This window comes from Aotus nancymaae, unplaced genomic scaffold, assembly GCF_030222135.1.
Source record: "Aotus nancymaae isolate 86718 unplaced genomic scaffold, 86718_ANA_hifiasm-v0.15.2.pri h1tg000003l, whole genome shotgun sequence".
NCBI classification, from domain to species: domain Eukaryota; kingdom Metazoa; phylum Chordata; class Mammalia; order Primates; family Aotidae; genus Aotus; species Aotus nancymaae.
In genome coordinates this window covers 51,420,058-51,444,961 of record NW_026988414.1, presented here as the reverse complement: position 1 = coordinate 51,444,961, position 24,904 = coordinate 51,420,058, and the positions used below count along the sequence as shown (strand labels likewise).

General features: G+C 38.2%; 1 protein-coding gene across 1 annotated transcript in view; it reads right to left on the bottom strand.

The window, feature by feature from the left end:
- Nucleotides 1-4,665: 4,665 nt before the first annotated feature.
- MLLT3 (MLLT3 super elongation complex subunit) overlaps nucleotides 4,666-24,904 on the bottom strand; it is a 273,917-nt gene continuing 253,678 nt past the window's right edge. Inside the window, exons 8-11 of the mRNA XM_012449995.2 lie at nucleotides 22,479-22,578; nucleotides 16,950-17,021; nucleotides 15,672-15,743; nucleotides 4,666-9,057 (exon numbers count right to left, since the gene is read on the bottom strand). Of these exons, the coding sequence (XP_012305418.1) occupies nucleotides 8,926-9,057; nucleotides 15,672-15,743; nucleotides 16,950-17,021; nucleotides 22,479-22,578 (376 nt within the window). The 3' untranslated portion in view covers nucleotides 4,666-8,925. The remainder of the gene's footprint in view (nucleotides 9,058-15,671; nucleotides 15,744-16,949; nucleotides 17,022-22,478; nucleotides 22,579-24,904) is intronic.

Sequence of the window (24,904 nt, the reverse complement as noted above, 5' to 3'; positions counted from 1 at the left end):
ACAAATGAGAAAAACAAAGTTCAGAAAAGTATGTTGTTTTAGGGTTATATGGCTAGGAGTGACAGACCTGGCATTCAAAACCAAATCTTTCTGCCTCTAATGTTATGCTACCTTTAATATAGTAGGAGAATAAGACATAATTTTAAGGAAAGAGGCAGCAGAGAATTGGCATCAAGGTAGAAGGAAGGTATTTCTTTACAGACATTTATTTCACTGGTTCATCATTTTTTGAGCATTTGGTCTATCTATGCTAGAAATTGTGCCCATACAACTTGGAATCACCAAAATATCAAAGGATATCAGGTAGTAGGACTTGGAGACAGAATGAAAACCTACAAAATTCCAGAACATGATCTAACAGGGAGAGGACCTGCCAGCTGAGCAATTCTACCAGGATATGGTAGCGGAAGCCAGAGTGACTCGGGGCAGGGTGGGGGATGACAAGGAAGAGGCAGCATCTCAAACAAAGGTGTCAGGTGTGAGGAAAACAAACACAACCTCAACATGCAACAGGCTCAGGAAATGGGGTCAGAGACTTCAAATATGGAATGCACCCTTCCTGCATGCAGGACTGATGTTCAGTACAGACTATTCACCCATTCAATTGATAGGCTAACACAAGGGCAGGGTGAGGAAGGAAGGGGTGGCTTGGAGACCACATCAATTGCAAAGCCTCTTCAGCAACACTGATAATGCCCTTTCAATCCTGGATCCTGCGGGTGAGGAAGATGCTCAATTGTTACCACACAGCAGCAGCTGTCAAGGTTCAGAACACAACATCCCAACACATGGCACCCTTAGAATACTGAGTATTTTAAACTGAAGGAAATTGAGAAAACTCAGAAGCAGAAAGATCACTCTTTTCCCCACATTTCTCCCATGAAGATTGGTCATTTAAAACATTTTCTGACTTACCTTACCTGAAAGGAGGTCAAAAAGATCCTCATTCCAAAGGAATCCTGCCCTATTCCCCAAGGCCAAAAGAATCTGAACAATCAGGCCTTGCTAAGTGCCCCAGTTCACTGCCATTAGGCCACACACCCTTTTCGGATACTTTCGCATGACTGTCCATTCTTCATCAAAGTTAAGTATAAAAACAGCTTCCTCTGGGACCCTTGGGCCTTCATTTCTGAAGGCTCCCATGTCACATAAAATTTTGCTTGAATGAATCTGCTCTGCTTCTCTCTTGCTAATTTATCTTTAATATAGGGGTGTCAGCCACGAACCTTGCAATGGGTAAGGAAAGATACTTGTCTACCCTGCACAGCCCAACCAAACACCTTTTATCATATGCATAAATGCATATGATAAAAGTGATGGAAAGAGAAATCTGAGGGTATACTTTCAGTTCCACATGTCCCAAAGTGTTCCTCAAAGCTACAGTGACCACATTCCCTGATTTGCCAAAGACAGCTTTGGTTTATTCATGTTGCCCTGGGATGAATATTAATAGTGTCCCATTTCCTTCTCAAAAATGTTCCAGTTTGCCAGACATGGTGATATGTAACTGTAGTCCCAACTACTTCGGAGACTAAGGCGGGAGGTTCACTTAAGCCTAGGAAGTCAAGGCCATACCATGCTATGACGTGCCTGTGAATGGCTACTGCACTACAGCCCCAGCAACATAGAGAAATCCTGTATCTAAAAATTCTAGTTTGGCCAAAAATTTACATGGTTAGCTAATCCAGAAAACCACTTCTGGAGATATTAATAGCTGTGTTGTCCTCTGAAACTCTGCTACCCAAACTATGTTGTAAACCTTGAAGAATGAAATATATTTTAAAACTATTTTGAGAAACATTTTCTTAAATGCAAAATAGTTATTATCTTGTGTAACTACTATTGTCTTACATACAGTTTGAGAAATATTGCATTAAATAAAGTTAAACAAGTTTGATTGTTGGTAGAACATGTGGCTCTCCAAAGATTTAATATATTAGCATGCCATGAATTGCCAAGAGGCTCATACACTGGGAAGTTTTTCCAAACTTAAATGCAAAACCATTCTTCATGAAATGTCAAAAGAGGTTCGCGTTCCATAAAATGCTCCCACATTTTCATTTGACAAATACAGGTGTCTTGTAAGTCTTGTATTTTTTCTAGGTCCTGGAATCAGCTGTTAACAAAACAAAGTCCTCACCCTCAGGAGCTTCTGTTCTAGTGAGGGAGACAGATAACAAACATAGACATAAATAAATATTGTAATTTGGAAAACAGTGATTTATCCCCCACTTGATTCAAAGTCAAAACAAAACTCCCAACATCTAACAATTCTGAGGGATATTCATGAAGCAAACTGTCTTCAGATGTGAGTTGACAATGATTTGTGTCTCTCAAAAGCCATCGCTGGGCTTCGTGTTTCCCAAATGAAAGAAACTTCCCTTAACAAGTCTCCCCCTTTGAGCTGAGTGTGCTTCATTTGGCATTCTCATTAGTATAAATGTGCTTTTGGGGGAGTCCACTTTTATTTGGCTGGCTTGTGGACCGTATTCACTTGTACCTTTAATTTAACGCTATTTCCTGTCCCAGCTGGAGTGAGGTGTTATTTAAAACAGCGTCACTTTCAAGAGGGATGTTAATAGGTGCTTAGCACCCAGGAAATACACTCCAACAAATGGAGAGTTATTACATTCTGTGCCACACATTCCATCCCCTAGGGCTGGGGCGAGAGACAAGAAAGTTCTTAAACACACACACACACTCGCACACACACCCCTATCCTTTGATTGGTTCTGTGCAGAATAGAAACTCACATTTAAATGAATAAGCCAAGTTAAAACTTTCCATCCTGGAACAAAGCAAAAGGAAAGCCTCTTTATGTTGCAGGGACTATAGATGCCACGGGCTGAGCCTGTCCCAAAGCTTCCCTCCACTGCTCAAAAACTAAGCCATCTTGCTGCGTTTAGCACTTCTCACCAGACCACCCACCCAGACACGGATACACAAACCACATGTGTGAGGAATGCTGTTCGGCTAGGAAATCAGTATCAGTATTTCAACCTTATTACTTGCACAGACGGCCCTTTTAGTGAGACTCATTTGTTTTATCTTTTCAATAGCTTTGATTATTTTCTTTTAATGGCCTGGATTTATCCTTTTCTACCCTTTTGAAGCTTCAGAACTCTGTGGTGGGGACTGCATGGGGTGGGAGACATGATTAGAAGGGGAAAATGAGCAAATAGCTTTGCCTTTACTCACCGTCTATCTCCCACTCCCTGTGGGCACCTCCTATCCCGTGCGGACTGCCCAGTGCCCCAGTAGTCACCCTGAATTGTCGTAAAAGTGGATTCAGGGAGCCTTCTCATTCAGGTGCTAGACTATTTGTGTTGTTATTTAAGAGACATGGGGCCCAGTTATCATCATCAGAGTGGTTTTTGGTTTGTACCCTGTATTTCTCTTGTTTGCTCCTAGGGACCACATTGGTTACCCTTCTTTAATTAAGGGGAAATTGAGACCAAAAGGCTGAGAGCCAGAGGCAATTTAACAACCTCTGGAAAAAATTGGAAATGCGTCTACAGAAGGGGACCGCATAAACAGGAAGGTGTGGATACTATTACCTGGCAGAGAAAGCAGAAGCTTTGGAATGTGCTCTGTTTTCTATTTGGGTGGTATCCCTGGCAAGGAAACCAATAAAATATCCTTAGTTGCTCCACTAATCAGAATAAAACAAGACCACTAGTTTCGAAGACTCCATGAATTACCAACCAGAGAGGTCTGGGGGTCAGGCTTGGTTACCTGTCATCTCTCTCTGGGTTTCCTTGCATATTGAAATGGGGTCATAAATTAGAGAGACAGGGAGCAAATGTATGGGGAAAACTATGTGGTGCACTGCACCCCTGGGTGAGTGTGCTTCACTAGGGCCAGGTGCTAATCTTGACCCTTTCTATACACTGGAGAAGGTATAAGCTATTATTTCAAATAAAACTGAGTATGCCGAAACAAGGGAACAGATTAGTCCCATTCAATTATGGTCATTAGAAAATTTTACTGCCACCCCAGCCCATCTGGGACTGATGCTTCCACATCTAAAATCAGTTTTGGGTTGATAAGAGACAAAGCAGTCCACTCTAATCCCCTAAATGGTTTGTCAGCCTGAATGAAGATAAGGTCAGTTTCTCAAATTTGATGTAAATCTCTTTACTATTAAGTAAAAGCATCACACCCAGTTCCTTGGTTATTTACCAAACTGAATGTATTTTATTCTCTTTGTTGTAGTAGTTTGTTCTCCTTGCTGTCTAATCAAGGTAGCAGTTCCTGCTGTGAAAGTAAATGCAGGGACTTTGTAAGATTGACTCTCTGGCTACAGCACATTGTTTCTGGACAAACCCCTCCAAAAAAAGAGGGGAGAAAGAAAAAAAAAATCATGCATACATAGCCCAGTTTATGCCAAGAACGATACCCACTGCTTTGTGTTCCCATCTCTGCAGAGCTTAAAAAATAAACTATACATATACTGACTTTAGGACACAGAATGGTGCTAGACATGATGAACCCCTAAAATGAATGAGGCGTGTACTCTCTGCCTTCAGCTGGTTTTGGACACACTGTCCTTTCTCTGGATGCCTCAGATCTCCCCATCTATTCTTCTTTAGAAACAGCAGCACTTCTTGAGAAAAGGCTAGGGGCTTTTTCCTGTATGCAAAATAAAGTCAAACTTTGGTCAAATGACTCTTAGAAAATCAGTACAATTATACATTTTTAAAATGTGCTGCAATAGATTATGTGAGTTTAAGTAAAACACCTATTTCTATCAATCTGTACTTACATTTCAACATGGATTTTAGAGACGGGAAATACATCTTACGATGTGCCTTAAATTTACACAAAAGCATGTACACACATACACAACGTATCTTTCAACATAACTACACATACACAGTCCATTAAAAAGATACTGACAGATTTATAAAATGTATTGGTCTTGCACTGTTAATCTCAATAATACATTTTCACTTAATTTATTTTTGCACTGCATGGTAGCTCTGGCCACCATTAAGGATCTGTCAGCATTTCCATCATAACTCTATTTTCAGAATACTGGAGTACAAGTGCCAAAATACATATTTACAGTTTACAGACAGCGGTGGCTTTGTCTTCCCTTTAAATTGACTTCTTCAATGCATCTTTACAAGGAATATTCAGGGATGGCAGAGCCTACATAAGAAAAAGCATCATATAAAACAAAAGAGGTCAAAAGATGTAGACTTCCAGCCCAAGACTAAACCAAACCATAAGAATCGACTCCTTAACATTCACTGCAGCTGTAGTAGTCTCTACATCATAGTCATAGTTTTAGAGCAACAGTCCAAAGCAAGATTACTCTGATAATATATATGTATATATATATGTGTATATATATATAAATATAGGAGCAGTACATAGCATTAGTACACAAAACGCTAAAGGTGGAAAGTAATAAGCATACAGCAAACTACTCCAGAGCAGATCACTTCTACAGTGACAAAAATGAACACGAGCCACCGAACAGACACTGACCATTTCCAACACTGGACATCCAACTCCATTAAGTAGGCAGAGTTAAAACATTGAGGAGTAAAGTCTCTGTTAAACAAGTATATTAACTACATTTGTGGAGCTTGAAGTGGTAAATGGGATGTTATACAAGCCTAAATTGGTTTCTTTTCTCTCTCTCTTTTTTTTAAAGATTAGGTGGGTCTAAAAAAGATATAGGCAAAAAATTTTTTTTTTGGTTGAAGAAACTTTTTAGTGGAAGAAAACCAATTTTATTGGCTCTTTCCACCAAAAGGTGAGTATTCAGATTAGAGAGATTTGCCTAGCAATTTTAAATGTTTAGGACACTCTCTTAGGAGATAGTTTTTCCTAAAGTTTTTGTCTCCTGAAGGTTTTATGTTTTTCCCTACTTTGACACTATATGAAAGCATGTATAGACATACCTATTTGTCTGTATTCAGATTGAGAGAGAGGAAGATTATGGTGAGGATCGTGAAATAGCTGCAAAATATTTTTGTTGCTAACATGACTGTTATATCCTAAGATAGAAGGACCCCTAACCCCACCAACACACATCCTGCTGCAAAACCAGAGGCAAAAGCTAATTTATAAGGAGTTGGAGGGGTGGGATTTTTGTACATGTATTTTTCCCTGGCTAATCACTGAGGAAAAAATTTTTTTAAGTTTATCATACTCTGGCTGGTTCAAACCACATTCACATTCACCCAATTAATTTTATTTGAAACATCTATTTATATATGTACACCAAAGAAATTAAACCCTGCCGTTTCCCCTTTGTGCTTAAGAAACCAGAGCCACTGGTAGAGTACTCATGTGTCGAAGATACTCTTAATAGGCTTCCAAGTTGGGTGTATATAAATGTGGCAGACTGAGCAGGTTACTTTAAGAGAAGTATTATAACTACTTGAAATTAATTCAAAGGTATCTTTTTATTTCTGTATTTAAAAATTAGACGAGAGCAAGAGTGCTTCAAAAAAAATCAACGTGACTCTCACTCTGAATTTTGTGAAAAACTTACTTTGCTATCTTGAGTAATAGATGGGTTTTTCTGAATTTTATCAATTTACGAACTTACATTTTAAGATATTCTGAAGACATTAACTTTATTACCTAATTTTCAACTCTAAAGTTTATCATGTGATAGCTGACCTTCTTATTATCCCTTTTGTTTGGCCATTTTTTCTCTTAGTTTCTTGGTTAGTAACTTAAGGGAAAACGATTTTACGTTGGCAAATCATAGGTTTTGCCCCACAATTTAGTTACAGAAATAAAAATGGCCCAAATTACATATATGCTTCTAGTTAAACTGCACAGATATATTAAACAATATAAATTTCTGGTTTGATCAGAAGATGTGAGTTAGCAGTTCGAAATTTTAAAATATTTAAAAAATTTGCATCATTTCCATATAAACATTACCCTCCCCTTCCAGCTATAAAGTTAAAAACAAAACACAACTGAAAGTACACAGTCCATCAGTCACCTAACGTCCAAAATGACTCAAAGTTTCTCTGCACATTGAGAAGTGGACTATACAACAAATGCTTCAAGTACGGTTCATGCCAATCATCATTACAAATCATATCATTATTGAGAAAGTACACTTGTCCTCTGGGAGGATGCTTCAGAGAAATAATTTACAAGGAGCATGGCTGTATTATAATTTTTTAAAGAAAAAAATAGTTTCTTTGGATAGAAAGAAACAGTGTAAAAAAATCCCCTTTTTAAAATGCAGAAATAACTCCATTATCAATCTGCATTTATATAACTGCCCAAAAGAATGGGTCTGGAAAGACCATTTTCTGTACAGACAGTAGTTAATCTCTGTATGAAAAGACAGCATCTGGCATGGGAACAAACAAGGGAGATACTGGTCTATTAGCACACATAGAGACTTTCTTAAGGCTGACCCAGTGACGAACCTTTGGATCCAGAAGTATTTCTTCATTTCTCTTCTTTTCAGTTGAATTTCTAGTAAAAACTTGGAAGATGAGCTGTTTTTATTTTTCATTTCTCCACTTATGGAGAAGATGGAATAATGACGCCAAAAGTACTTTGGTTTTTTTTTTTTTCTTTTAAAAATAATTTGCTTTCTTTTGCATGCCACAGGACAGATTTCTAGTTTGAAAACAAGGGTACAACAAGAACAAAAATATCCCCCCATCCCCAACCATCTTTCACCAATACAAGAAATCCTTCTGGACACATTAGCAAGCAACTAAACAGGTATTGAACCACTGAATCTACAAGTTAATACATAATCTGTTATGGCAGAATAACCAAGAATTTTCCCCCAAAGAAAGATTTTAATTTTTTCAAACATAAAAAAGTCTAAGAGAATCATATGTGAACAAACAAAATTCTCTGATTCCAGGTTTTTAGGATAAAGATGAGTACCACACTGGCAGCTGAAGAAAGCTGAAACTCTTACTAATAAATAGATCCAAATTAAGAATTTCTACAACTTTTCTTTTTAGAAAACAGTACCAGAATTCCTTTTTTTTTTTTAAATGATGATCCTGTGGAATGCCTTTACTTCCATATTCACCTAATATTGTAACAGTAAAACAGACACAAGAATGTTGATGACAGCTCAACAATGCTGGATTCAGGACATTTACAGATACACTTTTGTTTAAAAGTCCTACAAGTTTATTGACTAAGGCTAGACAGCAATTCATATGATCCTATTTGGTGCATTTTCTACCATGGTCCAAGATCATTACATGGATACAGCCAAGGACTGGGCCCCAACTTTCAGGAAAAAGACCACAGAGAAGAAAATCAAGGTGGCTATTTGGTCCCCCCAGTTGATAATCTGTGTCCTGGAACTGGAAAAACAAAAGGTGGAAAATACAGACTGCAACAAGTTAAAGGACTTGGAAAAAGTTGGTGGAAAGTGGCACAGTATACGAGTAAGGTCACTGGGCTTGGGATGGCAAGGGCGCTGCACTGAAAGAGCATCCACGGGACCAAGTACTTATAATGTCTGATGGTGTCATTCCCTCAACGACTTTAGAATATCTGTATGCGATAATAAATAGATCAGTTATGTAATAAGGCAGTGTGTTGAATATGCATTTGTCCTGTGGAATGAACCACCACAGAGAGATACATGATACCATACACATTCTTTGAGTTTTCTTGTGTTGTGTTTGATTTGTTTGTTTTCAAGGCTATCCAGGCTAACTCTTCCCGGGGATTTCCTTGGAGAGAAGAGTGGTCCGCTGAGGCTGGTTTGCTTTAACCTCTCCTTTATCAAGAGATGATGACTGGCTTTAAAGAAAAATAAAGCTGAAGGTTGTTTGATTTTTATTCTTTCCCTTTTGGTTGCATCATTCTGAGTGTTTCCATATAAACAATAACGAAAAAATTACAACCAAAAAAAAAAAAAAAAAAAGATAGTTTTTGATGCATCCAGTTGTTGTATCCTCAGGATGTTCCAGATGTTTCCAGGTAACTCTGCAGTTTACGGACTGTGGTTTTGTCCAGTGAGCAAAGATCAAAATCAAATGTTGTGTTTGTGATATGAAAGTGTCCAGTTTCTTCTATAAGGTTCACGATCTAGAGGAGTGAAGAAGAGAAAGTTTGGGAAATAAGCAGCAGACATCAAAAAGCAAAGCGGAATAATGGAGGGGGGATCAAATACGAAATCAAGGGATAACTATTCATATTTATAGCAAGAAGGTCCCATACCATGAATAGCATTAAACTGTCTCGGTCAACTTGGTAAGTCAAAGGTATATTAAGCCTTAGAAATTCCCAGTGAGAACCTGTCTTGCTTTTCATACCCTTTAAACTAAGTCCTGCTTTCAAGTCATGAACAGAATATTTAACTGTGAGTGAGTAGTTAGGGGGAGAAAACATTTCAAGACCCTTTAAAAATTAGTTACTGACTCTACAGACAGTGATTATACATAGTAGATACGCAACAAATCCCCCCTAGAAATAACAAAACTACTTAAGCACAAACAAACACACACACACACACACACACACACACACACCCCTATATAACATCATTTTCCTTTATCATTATATAATTGTTAATAATTTGGAAAATACAGGAACTCATCCCTCCCCCGCCCAGAAAAAAAAAGAAAAAGAAACTGTCTACAATCCTATCCCCTGAGATGATAGGTAGTGACCGGAGGGGCTCAAGGGAGCCTTCTAGGGTACTGGAACTGTTTTGTTGCTTGATTTGGGTGCTGGTTACATAAGATGTGGCCACTTGGTGAAAATGCACCTATCTGTATGCTTTGTTATACTTCAACAGAAAAATAAAAACATATTTATTACTTTTAGTTGTGTTCAGTTGATTCCCCTGAATATCTTGGGGAGATTTTAAATATTTAAGATATTTAATTAAATAGAAGTATTATCTAGAAAAAGAATGGATGCCTATGTCCTGTCATTTGGAATAATTATACTTCATTTCTTCTTGTATTGGCTCTAACTTTCAGAAAAATGTTAAATGAAAGAGATGACGATTACTATTCTCTTGCCCTGGCTTTCAGGAGAACACTTCTGAAGTCTCAACATTAAGAACAATGTTGCTTATCAGTTTGAGAGATTCTTTTATCTTGCAAAGGGTCTTTTCATTCTTATTCTACTAACAATTGTATTGGACATGGATGCTGTACCAGATCAGTGTGGGTGTGAAGTAGGTGTGTTGGGGATAAAGTTTTTTGGGGGAGGGAGAAAAGTTAGTATCAGGGCGATAAGAAAATATTTTGCAGAGTAAACAGCTGGCAAATTTCCACCTGATTTGAGTTGTCTATTATTCTCTTTCTATCACTTACTTCTGATTAGCTTTAGGTCAATCTTAAAAAAGAGAATAATTTTAATGATTGAGCCTATAATTTATTTAATGAAGTTTTAGATTACCTAATGCCAAGTTGAGTAACAGCAGAACTGAAATTTTTAACCTTCTCTTCTTACAATTAGCTTTCCTTTAAAAAAATATAATAAATTTGTGAACTACTCCCTCTAGGTCAGTGGCTCTTAATAGAAAATGTGCTCCTCATTTCTGACATATGATTTGACTTCCACAATAGCATAAATACATATTCACCCTCAATCCAATTAACTACTCAGCTCCAGATTGAGCTGTTATTGTCTTACCCAGTCTCTGGAACTATTTTTTAGGGGTATAACTATGGCCTTAGTAATAAAACAAGCTACTGTCATAGCGGAAGCAATGACAGATGCTGCTAACTAACTCCCTAATATCCATTTATTCCTTCTTTTTTATTAACAGAAGGCCGATTTTCTGACAGCTTCCTAGCTACAATGCTTGCCTCCCCAGACCTACTTGCAGCACTTGTCAGATGCTGCTATTTAAAATTTATTTGTAAGAACTCACCGTTGTCAGGAATATTTTTGAAAAGGGTATGGACAATGGGCATGTGTCTTTTGCCTTCTTTTCTTCTTCCTGTCTGCAATGAAAATGCAGTGCTTGGAAGTGCAGCAGCTGTCTTCCCATTAAGAAGACGAATACAACATATGAAAGATAGAACAGAAAGACAAGGAGCCTGTGTCCTCAGTGGCGTCTTTTAAACCACTGCCTCAACCACGGATTACTTACCTCCAGGCTTACTGTTGTAGGTGGGGAGGGAGTCAGAAGGAAATCTTACTTGCTTAAACCACTAGACTCAAGGTTCTGTTACATGCATCAAGACATTCTTAGAAGGGGTGCACCCAATTATGGTTAAAGTACTACATTTATGAAAAAATTTATCCAACAAGATATTATTAATACTAAAAGATCTAAAATGGACACTCATTTATTAATAGTAATAGAACTTTCAACGAGTCATCCACACATATCTACATACATACAGAATGACAAACACACAGCTATGCCCACACAGAGACTTTTCACGCTAATCATATACTTACTATATAATTAACATCAATTGAACTAAGAGTATGTATTTTCTGGAATAATTTTTTTTGCCATTTTGTGTAAAAATACTATGGATCTAGTGAAAATGTGTAAATTTCAGGATGGAAACAAGTAGTCTCTTCAGAGCTATTATAATTTCAAATTTATACAATGAAGGTAAATGACAAGCAGACCAGAATTTAACTCCTTTCCCCAGCCAGCTGACCAGGAGGTAATTGACAAAGCATTCAGAATAGAGTTCTGTATTTGGCATATCAAGTTCTGACTCTGCTCACTCTTTCAATGGTATTGGACAGAATATCATAACCTTTGAGCCTCAGTTTCCTCATCTGTAAAATGAGAGTAATGCTACCTGTTCTACTTGTACAAGTTTAGACAGATGATCAAATAAGATATCATAAGTAAAGCTTCTTATAAATGGTAAATTGCTACATAGGTCAGAATAACATGATTATGACTACCTTATAAACTGATCCTTAATTATCTGGGAGGTAACTAAACTGAGCATGAATTATAGACCTGATACTATTTCCTCCCTGCCGCAATGAGTGTTAGTCATTTCATTAGCACTAAAATAAATGAGGCAAGAAAATGCCAGAAAGTAAAACTCAGAAAGGCCTGCTTGAATAAAAAAAAAGATAATTCATTCTTTTAAGAAAACAGTTTTCCATGACCCAATATAGTTGCTCCCTAATTATTTAACAGCAAATAGAAAACTGGGCAATAAAAAATCCCTTCTGGAAAAAAGCCACTTAATTTTAAAGCATATAAACACTTTTTCCCACTAGGAACTTCAGCCTGGGCATTTCTCATGTGTTGTACTATCTTGCAGATTTCCAGCACCTCCATCACCACCCCCACCTCCTCTATCAGCAGGCCGCGCCCTGCCTGCAGCCATACATGCACAATATAAACGGGATCTGATAAATCTAACTAAATGAGCCCCACATTTTTATGGGAGCCCATAAGAATATATCAAGGTAGATGCAGAGAAACAGCCTTAATGCAGTAGCAGTAGCAGCAGCTGGGGAGTTGGGAACTATTTGCCAAAGGGAACTGCATTAATGATTTGAATTATTAGAGCATGTGCCCAATCCTCAATTAAGTAAGGGCTGCATAAAGAAAAATAAGTGTGCATTCCTTTCCAGGAATCCCGATAGTTAGAGCATCAGAAACAACATTAACATGCTTTATTCCAATGACACAGGCCACAAAGCCTGAACACACGCCATGAGTGCCTGAAGAACTCCACTCTGCCTTTCTACAGGAATATGCTCATTGCTGATGCAGTGTGGCTTAACCTTGATGTCATTACTCTGTATCATAATGCAATAATTAATGTCTGTCCAAAATAATAATAATAGATAGAGTGACCGCAGATAAGAAAAACAGGCAACCGGGTACATATGGGTAGTGGAAAAGGAAGAGTGTGTAAACTGCTTAAGTCATTCTTCAGATGATGGTTGTTGTGAAAACACTCATGATGGATTATTTCCTGCCACATCAGCCTTTCAAGGGGTACCATGCAGGCTGTTGGATGCCTCATTTTGTTTTAAACAGGGTAAGATCCACTTGTCAGATCTGTGGCTCCCTTCTCCAATTTTTAATTATAAAAAAGTGGATGCATTGATTTTCGTATGATTATACTTTCAAAAACCAGGGCTTTTTTCACGTGAAGCAGCCTCTTCACTGTGGGAAATAATGAACAGGCTTTGCTTTAACTGCTTCTGTATGGAGTGGAGCCAGGTCTGGGATAACATGGGTCTTTCCATAGAATGGCCTCTACTATGGCCTGGAAAGCACTGTGCACCACCACATAAAAATGTGTGCCCTACCCTTGGTTAAGGGGCAGGCCATCAGGCTCCAACCTACAAGGGCTGTTGAGAGATGACAAGTAATTTTCCAGCATGGAGAATAGCATTTAGAGCAGAAAAACTTCTCAGGGAGGGTTCTCTGGGTTCTTAGAAGGAATATTCCAATATGCCACGCATTCCCCATTCCCTGAAGACAATTCTAAAAGAATGATAGCTGGTTTCTAAATTGCTAAGTTATCCTCTAAGGAAACATGGTTTCCCAAAGAGTTTTCTTCCCCCAGACTTGGATGCAAATCTCAGCTTAGAGCTCCATTGCTGGGGAGGTTAGATGTGTTCAATCTCACTTTCCAAGTAAATGTGGAACATGTGGTTTAAAGAGAAATCAAATTATTCATCAGTCCTAGGTAATCACTTCTCTTGGTTTGACTATGTCTACTCTACTGTATATATACCCTTTGAAAAAGTGGCTTAGGAACACAGGCTCCTTGATCCAATGCTGTCTGTTCATTAAACTAGCTGCTGAGTGCCAGGACTGCATGCCCCCAGAGTAAAACAAGGCTATTAACCGCTTTTTGTGAGCCAAATAAAACTGTCAAACCAGATTTTTGGATAGGATGCATTTAACAGGGAAGGGACCTAGATGTGATCCTGGGCCCACTAGAAATTCTGCTTCAGGTGTTTAAGTCTGCACGGCAAAGAATACGTAGACTTTGTGGAATGCATGCCATGAGATGAGCAGCCCTCAAGGTGGAGAATAACATTAGTCCTCAATAGTGCTATGTTTTACAAAAGGAATTAATTAAGCAGTAAACCGTGACAGGACATGCATCATGGTATCATAATCACAAGCCTCAGCTGCATTACAAGGCAAAAGGCCAAAGACTGAGAGCTTTCAACCGGCCTGGGAATGCAATTAGGGTGAAATGCTGTGTGCCCTGGAGTGCCTTTATGCCAGGTTAAAAATTCATAGATATTACTCTCTCCCTCTAGAATACTAAAATAATGCACTTGGATGGAATTCTCCAGTAAGCCACCTTCCTTCACAATTCTTTCAAAGGTAAAAATAAAGGACAATATTAAATTGGGAATGCCAATGACACCCCAAGGTAAGATCTGCCCAATGGCCTAGTATCCTTGAATCACTGACTGGGCTTTCTTTGTGAAGATGACCCAACCCTGCACAAACACCTGTCCCACCCTCCTATGAGACTTACTATGGACCCAGCTTAGGCATTAATAGCTTTATTGGACAATTGCTCCACAGTGGTTCAGAGCTGGTGTTTGGAAGAGATGGAAAGATTACACAATAGATTTGCAATTAGCATTAAGTCCGTTAGCCCCAGATATTTGGTAAACGACAGGTAAAACAACATTTGGTTCTTCAAAAGAGGCCTAAGAAGAATATGAGCAAAGTACTAGACCACCACTTATGGTAGGCCACTCAAATCCTACTTCCTTGCCCACACTAACTAAAAAGAAACTGCAAGAAATACAACTCATCTGCAGTTAAGAATCATAGGTCTGTAGTCTTTTGTTCAAATCTAAAACTCTAGAAGGGTTAAAAAGCTTATCAGGCCAATCAGGAAACTTGGCAAGTTTGAAAGTGCCTATTTATAGATTTAAGCAAAAATGTACACAGAATATAAATGTGACCACCAGCCATTAAATGTTAAAAAAAAAAAAAACCCAACACACAGCTGGGGTAGATTATGTACTAACTTCAAGTCATTTGAAAGTAGTAAAAAGAAAAAATTCAAACAGTGAAACAATCTACATATCTGCCCCGCAATTTAGAATACACATTGTCCTCTTTGGGTGTTAAAAGAAAATTATAAATAGCTACTGGAAATGCAACAGAGGCACACATCGTTAACTGGATGAAAATGAAAAACCACCCCTTCTTATCTTCTCAAAACATCAAATTGTACTAATAGAAGTTTCCCCACTCTACAAGTATTCCACAATTGAGTTCATAATAATAGAATGCACGTTGTACAAGATAAGGGAAATGAAGAAAATATTTATTTTCCTTAGAATAGTATTGAGGCTTACTAAATTGAATCACAAATGTTTACAACACTTAACTCAAATTGTTATCACTATTTTCCCATGAAACCAGAATTCTGGCCCCAAAGGTTTTTGCATTCCTACTGTCCCCTCCCTTAGCCACATTACACCAGTCAGCTGAGGGATCACGACAATCCAGTATCACTTCCCAAACTGCCCAGTTCTCATCATCCACAGCACAAGAGGAGGGAGATAGTCGCCACAGAGCTCCAAAGCAGACTTCCAGGTGGCCTCAGAAATGAGAACCCTTCCCAAATACGTCTATAGGTGGCATTTGCCGGGTTTTGATGGTGTGGGGCTGCAGTGGCCTCCAGGTGCTATCACACTACGGCAGGACAAACCAGGCCTTGACGTTTCTGGAAAGGGTTATGCTAAAAAGCATTTCTCACCTGCTGCAGAATGTGTCTTTCTCTCAGCGTCATTAACCTTCTGTGAAGCTCTACCAGTTCATCTAGGTATGCCTGAAAGAGAAGGTCCCCCAAAAGAACAAGCACTTTAAGAAGTAGTTCAAAAATAAATGAATATGTAAGAAAGAATACATAGGCAGTAGCTGGAGGTTTCTCATTATACCACTCTGGCGCAGGCTGTGTGGACTCAGTGCCCAAAGGCCTCTGCAGACCAAGCCTCACTTGGACCAGCCATCACCTTTATCATGCCAACTTTAAAGAAGAAGTTGGTGGGAATTCTTGGACTTAATTGCTCTTATGAAGATTCAAGTCAGTAGACTCACTTTCTTCCAACAATATCTCTACAAAAGGTAGGGAAATTCAGTGCTAAATTGTGAGTTTAAACATATCAAAGGCTACTTTCATTTTTTTCACTCTTGAATCTCAGAAGATTTCTAAGAGAAAAACTTCTAAGTTTGAACATGAAAGCAACAACGTACATTACCAATTAAGTCAGGACAATTTTGTGGTGTGGGGCTTTTCTTGTTTGTTTTGCTTTTGTTTTAAAAAGGCTTCCTGGTCATACTAAACTTTGCTAGTAAACAATGCTAGCAAGTGACACAAAAAAGAAGAATGTCTTATGAAAAACAAGGAGTGCTAACTAATCAGCATCTGATTTGTGAAGAGCTCTCGCCTGAAAGTGCAGAGGAGACACCTCTCTTTCCATATGCTCAGACTCAGGAGTCTTTGTTAGTGTGACTGCACGGGTACCCCCCAGCACCATGTGCAATAAAGACAAATGAAAAGATTTGTGAAGCATTACAGAGGTCTGCCCTGGCCTTACAAAGCAGGATTAGGGCCCTACCCAAACCAGGTAACTTAACCCCACCAGGTCTTGCAGTCAGATTTCAGATGTATGATGCACACTCTGGGAAAGCACACTGCGCTAGGATCAGACGTCTTGCTCACCTACATCTGAGATTCCTTAACCTGCTACCTCTACACAATTCTCTTACTTCCCAATTCAATGTGCCTGAAATCCCTTGGTAACGTAGGCATCATGGCAAATGACAGCAGGAGGCCAAGCATAACACTGAAGACATAAACAAGACATGGAAAATAAACTACAAAGCACTGGGATGAAATACTCATCATTTAGGCATCTTGGGGACTTCGATGAAAAAAATGAAACAAGAACCAGCAAGGATGATCAAGGGGAACAGAAAGAAACAGAAGACTTGTCAGTGTTGAAGTCCTCCTAGTAACAGACTGGAAACCTACCTTGTCACATTCACCATTCTTTATTTGCTTATCTGATTTGCTTTGCTTTATTGGACTTTTCACTTCAAGAATCTAGAGATCAAAGAGAACACTGTGTTAAATTTTATTTCAAGCATCTCTTAGCTAACTAGCCACATAAACAAAGGCACTCACTGAATGAAACGTACAGTAGCATTTACTATCCAAATAGCACTTATTTTCTGTACATTTTCCTTCTTCTCTCTAATCTTATTTTCCTTGGAAAATAAGTTACTTGGATCTGAAATGCTGAGTCAGAGGACTGGAACTAAAAAAAAAGTTGATGATAAGGAAATTGATCTAAGCTTCCAAGGCTGCTTCTCTTTTGCAACAAGACTCTCACCATATGTATAGCAGCTGAGTTATACTGAGATTATAGTTCCCTCTGGCAAGAATATTCTTCCTATTCATTCTGCTGTTTCAGCATGACTACTAGTGTTCAGTATGCTAGGGATGATAAAAACAAATACTCAAATGCCCTTTTTAGTACCTAACTTTCACATTCTAAAAATTACTCATATACGCTAAACTGATGTAGCTTTGGAAATGAAGATGGCCATGAGTTATACTGGTTGCTCCCAATTTGGGATCCTCCAACTCAAGAAATAAAGAGATAGGACTATCTTCTGTCTTTTAAGAAATGATGTGTTTACCCTTGGTAAAACACTAAGTGCCTTTACTTTTATCTGGATTGATTACAACTTATGAATAGTTTTACATATTATATAGAAGCTTTGGTGGGAAACTATGTTTCTATTTAATAAAAAGGAGAAGAAAATTATTTCTTAATAAATGCAGCTGATTTCTTTGACAGCATCTTCAAAATTGAGGATTAAAAGTGAAGTATTTTTAAATGGCCCTCATTTGAAAAAGCTGAGAACCACTAAATTTATAAATAATGATTATTTACAAATGTGTATGAACATAAAAAGCAAAGAAATTTGTCTTTTCATTATAACTCATTATGAAGTGAGTTACCATAATTGGAGACTAATATTAAAGGAGGAAAATTCCAAATAAAGGACTAATTTATCTTAAGAAGTCTTATATTCCTACTGTTCTCTTTACCTATTCTCTGCCCTAACATAGTAACAGTTCTGTCCACAAGTCTACTACATTCCATAACATAAAGATTTTAAGAATGAGTCCACTTTTAATCTGTAGTGGCAAGAGCACCGATTAGGCTCAGAAGCCCAAGTTCAAGTCCCAGGCTTATCATTTAATATTTTTGGACTGCAAAGGATGAAATGAGAGAGATGAACAAGTTAACACCCAGATTCCCATTCAGCTTTAACATTTTTTACTACTAATAAACATTTTACTGGATGAAAATAGGAAAAGACTAAATACTCCTGAAAGGGAATATGTTTATTTTAATTGAGAATAATGCACGGGGAAAAAGTGTCCTTCTAACAGTCTTTCCTGAGAATCATACTTTTTTCATTGTTTTAATATGAAGATAACCAAATGACTAATTTGACCAGGCTAATTTAAAAGACAATACTTTTGGCAACACAAGGAAATTACTTATTAGCAGAGGCAAGGCAATCATTTTTAACATGCTCCACTGTAAGGGAAACCAAATACTCCACTGCATTCAGAATTTCTTCCTCCATTGTTGTTGGAAGTGAGACCTCAAGGGAAAAATCAGTGCTGAGACCTAGGAGTAAGTAGGTCAGTAGATGGCACTCCTCGCCAACTCAGTTACTGGGATGGGCATGCAGAGACAATCTGCTGAGATTTCAGGCAAGAAAGAAAAAAAAAAGTGCCTGCCTGCTTGCCTTGTGCATTACAGAACTGAATTTTGTTCCCATCATATCCTGCTGCCTCCCACAATCCCCTCCTCCAACTCCCTGCACTCTGGGTGTTGAAGTGACTTGAGGACACTGTATTTGCAATAGAACTTTGCTAACTAGGTTTAGAGAGTTCTGCCACATTTTCTTCAAAGCAGAAAATAGAACATTTGGATGCTTAAGTCCCACCCCACACATTCCGTAAGTGCTACAGCACAGAAGGCCAAAATACATTGAAATCCTAGTTTCTTTCTTCTGAAGCTGCAGTGGCAGGAACAAAAGCTCCGGGTGTCAGTGACCCGCCTCAAGTTACCGAGTGGCTGCCCAGAGAGGGCTCAGTTAATCTTCCTTCTTTGATCTCTCCCTGCTCCAAAATAAACAGCTTTGTCAAAACCTCATTCTGAGAGAGCTCAGCCCTGCTGAAGACAATTGTTTTATTTATGATCATTTCTTATCTTTAGGGAAACAACTTCAGAATAAAAAAGTACAACACCTTGTCTTCCACAGGCTTATTGTAAACCAGTTTAACTGGATAGACTCTTTTTAATTTCATTCAACATGCCTTGCAGGCTGATAGGTGATTTATGATATTCTGAAATATTGACTCACATCCAGTAGTTCACTTCCTTCCTTCAAGTCCTTTCTCCCCTCACTCCCCACCACGCTTTTGGCTAAAAAAGATGTATTTTGTTTTTGTTTGAAATTCACATAAAGGAGGTTTGGAGTGAAAAAACCACCTCTGGTTAAAATGATGCAACACTGTTTATTATTCCCTTTTAAACCATACTGAGAAGCAAAGCCACCTAGACTGCCTAGCTACTCCATTTATAGATACAGTAGTCTCTGAAAATAGAAGAATAGTGGTTTAGTAACACTTCTGTCTTTAACCTGAGAAAATGTCTTCACAAACTTTCAAGATTATATTTTTCTGTATCCCTTTATGAAGAATGACAACTCAGTTATTCACAGACAGATGCCCTACGGATAGATCTTTCACATTCCCAACAGTACTCAGGTTAATTACTTGCTTGGTTGATGTGCGAGTCTATGTTCACTTTTATTCAGTATGAAAATGTTTGACTCCATTAGTACTTCCCCTCTTCTCTAGTCCCTGGAAGATTTGAGAAAAGGCAGTGGACAATTCAGCTTTGCCTGGTACTTAACCAAACTCAGAGATCATTATCAATTCATAGAGAGAGAACGGGCAAGAAGTATGGAAGAAGGAAGCTCAGAGTCTTCCCATTTTGGAGTTAGTCCTTCCGAGTATGTTCTCAATTCTTTAATGTGAAAGTTCAGATTCATACTCTTTATCCCCGTCTCTCTCCCCCTACTTTACTCCCTCCCTCCTGCACACATACACACACATTCAAACATGACTAAAAAGTCATTCCAGAGTAAAATGTAATTGATTTTACACCATCAACATAGAGAACTAAGATATACTAGTAATGTTTTTAGGTCCCAGAAGCTTGACTTAAAGGGATAGTACCACACTTGACCCCAATGCAAGTGACTTGAGGGGGCTAAGAAATCAATACTAAACACAGTTTTAAAAACCTTTTCTTGTCCTTTCAGCTCCAAGACATAGTACTAAGGAGGTAACCTCTCTTGTGGCACATGTATTTCCTAACCCAGACTACCTAAAAGTAGAAGCACATGGACTTTCTTATGCTTACAGGTGCATGGAGAAAGTGACACATAATAGAGTACTACTGGCAGACTGATGATTCTCATGTGTGAAGCGGCATTTGTCAAATAAACACGCCAAAGAACCAGGGGTATGCTACTTAATCAGATAAGGTAACTTTTACCCTCTCCACATAGATGCTATCCGTTTTGGTTTTATTTTGCTAGACAGGTGAAAAATAGTCTGACAAAGAGTCTAAACCTTTCCCTAAAGCCAAGGTCAGTTCACGACTGCCTATTCAGGAAGGGCTTAAGGGCAGCCATAAGGTTTGAAGGGCATAAAAGGAGCTTGCTGGCGCTGCATTCCCTAGCAAGCCCACTCTTCCTGTGATTAGGAGAGATACTGAAGAAAATCAGTGAGGGGCACAGAAGCAGAGCCTAATGCCCTTCCCTCCTGGCAATGCCACTGCTGTGCCCATGATGTACTGTAGCTCGGATATGCCACCCACTAGATGCAGAAATCAAGCTGAAACAGGCTTAAGTTGGATATAAAATATCATCAAGGTACAAATTCTGTCCTAATGCCAGTTCTCACTGAAGTACAAATTTACGAAAGGATCCCAAATTATCTAGTTAACCAGTCCAATGTTCTCAGATGACTGGCCATGATGCATATATCCTTCCTCTTTTTACTTTCCTCTGAAATGCCTGACTTGTGGTGGCAGGCATCCACACCAGAGGTGAAAGATGGCTGGCCCTGAAGATGGGGAAGAGCCAGGATATGGAAAAAGAAGTAAGTAAGTCGCTGAATACTCCATCTGTAACAGATAATGAGGCTGGACTTCGATTTTTATGTAGGACACAAAGAAACTGCAGTGAACTCTAGTACAAAAAGGAGCACTAGTATCATTCCTGTTTAACAAGAACGGATTTGCATTATAGACAAACCTTATAAATGAGGAATTTTATACTATAAGAGATCTCTGTTAGTGCTTTAAATAAAATGCAAAAAGAAATGGTCTTCAGCTATAAACTAACATTTTCCAAGTAACACAAAGACCACAAATTTAAGGGTAAGACCATTTAAAATTGAAGGACACCTGTGAAACATAATATTTTCAGAAAAACACAGTTTAGTTTTCAAGTTAATATTCGTATAATAACTTGAATTAAGCATTTATTGTAGAGGTCATAGGAAATCTGTTGAAACAAAAAGATAAGAAAAACTACGGTAATAAGAGTATCAACTCAATGCTCAGTGAGGCTTTTACATTGTTCATGATACTGAAAATAGTTTATTTTAGTTGGTAAAAAAAAAAAAAAAAATCCCAATCTAATTTATTTAACAAATGCTCTTTATCATAGCCTTCAAAGTTCTGCCTAGGCCTTATCCAAATAATTATATTTTAGTTGACTATCAAATTAATACACTTTCCTTTAGCTTGAGTTGTAACAACAATGATGAGCATTATGTTCTCAGCATTTTATTAATTATTCCTGAAAATCCCAAGTAATAATCCTTTTTTCTTGGACGAGAAATCTGAGGTCGACCACCTATAATAATGAACTATCATCAAGTGAGTACCAATTCGGGGCTGTGTACTGCCTTTTGCTCTTTACGTATATTATTTGTCATCTTCCCAATAACCTAAAAGGTAGTATTAATGTCATTTAACAGATAAGAAAACTGAAAATCAAAAGCTAAAAGTTAATCTCCCACCAGTAAATTACCAGTAGGAAAGAACCGGGCTTTATACTAGCCCCAAAGGTCATATTCTTCCTAATTAAGGCACCTACTTACTGCTGAGGTGTAAAGTATATTGAAATCAGGAGTAAATGGGCAATACATTTTGTCGTGCTCTCTTATTGTACCTACTTAATTAACCCATCCAGCGGAACACACTCATCTTCTCATGACAACAGAAGCTCTTTTACCCTAACTACGTGTTTATTCCAAAGGCTGTGGCTTCCCATTTATCTGGCATCAAGAGAAGTTTGTTTAAAATTCAGGGGTGAAAAGTTTCGCATGCTTTGTAAAAATGATTACACCTAGCTCTGCAGAGTCTTGAAAAGTGCAAACCCCACAATTTACCTGGTTGTTGTTGGTTTTTAATAAGGGTGGTGGAGGTTCGTGATGTAGGGGTGAAGAAGCAGAACTGCTTTCGCTATCACTGCCATCACTTAAGCTAACTCTGAAAAGAAATAGAGACAAGTTAGCCACATCATTACAAACAGATGATTCTTGAAATACCCATAGAAATATGTGCAGAAAGCACAGAATCCATACAATACCCTTGACGAGTTCATTTTAACTCACTACTGCTAACATGTATTGGGGCTTACTTTGTATCTGGAACTGTGTTAAGTGCTATACCTGCCATTTCTCTTTTTCAATATCTCCTATTTCACAGATGAGTAAACTGAGACTTAGAAAGACTGGGTCACTCATCTAGGGTCACATAGGTAAAAGTGGCTCTGGAATTCAAGTACAAGCAATGTGGCCCTATACCAGTAAAATCACTATACTTTACTGGTGTCATTTATTTATTTCCCTTCTACAGCTCTACCCACCTACTATGATCAAGCATGCTACTCAAGCTTACAGAAGGACAGCAAATTAGACAGTTTGTAGATTACTATATTTATTTTCCTTTCCGCCTACCAATCTGCTACAGATGAAAAAGTTACAAACATGGCTAGAATACAGGCTGCAGGGGAAGAAGCAATTGCATAAATGAAACTTCATGAAGAATGTGGAAAACAGCTCTGCACCACTGACAGCACAGAGTGACATCTAAGGAACGAACGTGTGGAGATTGGCATGCTAGGACCACTACCGATCATTTCTTCTGTGCCATTATTCAAGGCTGTCTCTAGTTCTGAACACTGATACAATTCATTGGAAATACGCTACAGCAACACAAAGAAACGGTATGTTTGGGATACATGCTTTAGAAAACTACAATGTGATTATGGAGGTAGAGATTGGAGTGATACAGCCTTGAGTCAAGGAGTGTGGGGACTTCCAGAAGCTGAAATAAGCAAACAATGGAGTTCCCTGCCAAAGTTCTGCTGGTATCTTAATTCCAGCCCTGAAGACTTTGTTCAAACTTCTGGCCTCCAGAACTATAAGAGAATAAATTTCTTTTTTTTTTAAGTACTAAATTTGTGATAAACTGTTAGAGCCCCATTAGGAAATTAATGTATCATCTAAAACCTTAAAGATAGAAAAGCAAAGCTTTTCTTACTAAGCATTTTTCTAAATTAAGAAAAATCCAGAACAAACTAGATATCTATCAAGAGAAAATAAATGAACAGAAAATCAGTGAAATCAAAAGCTGGCTTCTTGAGATCAGTTGAAATTCAGAAAACTCTACCCAGACTGATCAGCAAAAAAAAAAAAAAAAAAGTTATAAGACACAACTTACCAATATTAGAAGTGACAGAGATAACAGTACTACAGAATATACTGATATTAAGTGAATAAAAGGGAATATTAGGAACAAATTTATCACCATAAAGTCAACCCAGATGAAATGAATCAATTCCCTAAAAAATAAAAATCATCAAATCTCTCTCCTGAAGAAATATATTCCCTGAGCAACACTGTATCTATTAAGGCAACTGAAATTATAATAAACAACAAAAACCTTTCCCTAAAAAAAAAATTCCTTGTACAAGTCGCAGATGGTTTCACTGATTAATTTTGTCACATACTTAAAGTCTAATACCAGCTCCACATAAACTCTCCCAGTAAACAAAATCTAAGTATTGTAACTGATGTCCCATGTATTAAGGTATCTTTTCTTCCTGGCTGATGAAGACATAGTCTCTCTAAGCCATGTGTAAGCTTTGGGAATTGAATGGCCTGCTGGTTTTTGATTATTCTTTTCCTAACCCTGTGGTTTCCACCATGGATATGCAGATGCATGCTTTGCCAGAAACTTGAAGGACACCTCTACAGATCTCTAAAATTCTCTTTACTGCTTCCTCTTACTCAAACTAGACCTACAATCTCTGACTCTATAACCCAACAGGACTTTCAGATTTCCCTTTAAGTTCTTCCTTCCTGCACTATGTCTTGGAACCTACCTCCAACCAGTGCACTAGAGTCATTAGGGACTTACCCTTACTGATTTTCCTTTCCTCAGAGATCACAGCCCTTATAGAGCCTATTGTCCAATGTTTGAAAGAACGTTGTTTACAATATTTTCTTTGCTTTTCTAGTTTACAGCAGGAGTTCGATTTCTTTATTATTATTATACTTTAAGTTCTGGGATACATGTGCAGAATGCGCAGGTTTGTTACATAGGTATACGCTTGCCATGGTGGTTTGCTGCACCCATCAACCTGTCATCTACATTAGGTATTTCTCTAATGCTATCCCTCCCCTATCCTCCCACCCCCTGACAGGCCCTGGTGTATGATGTCCCCCTCCTGTGTCCATGTGTTCTAATTGTTCAATTCCCACTTAGGAGTGAGAGCATGAAGTGTTTGGTTTTCTATTCCTGTGTTAGT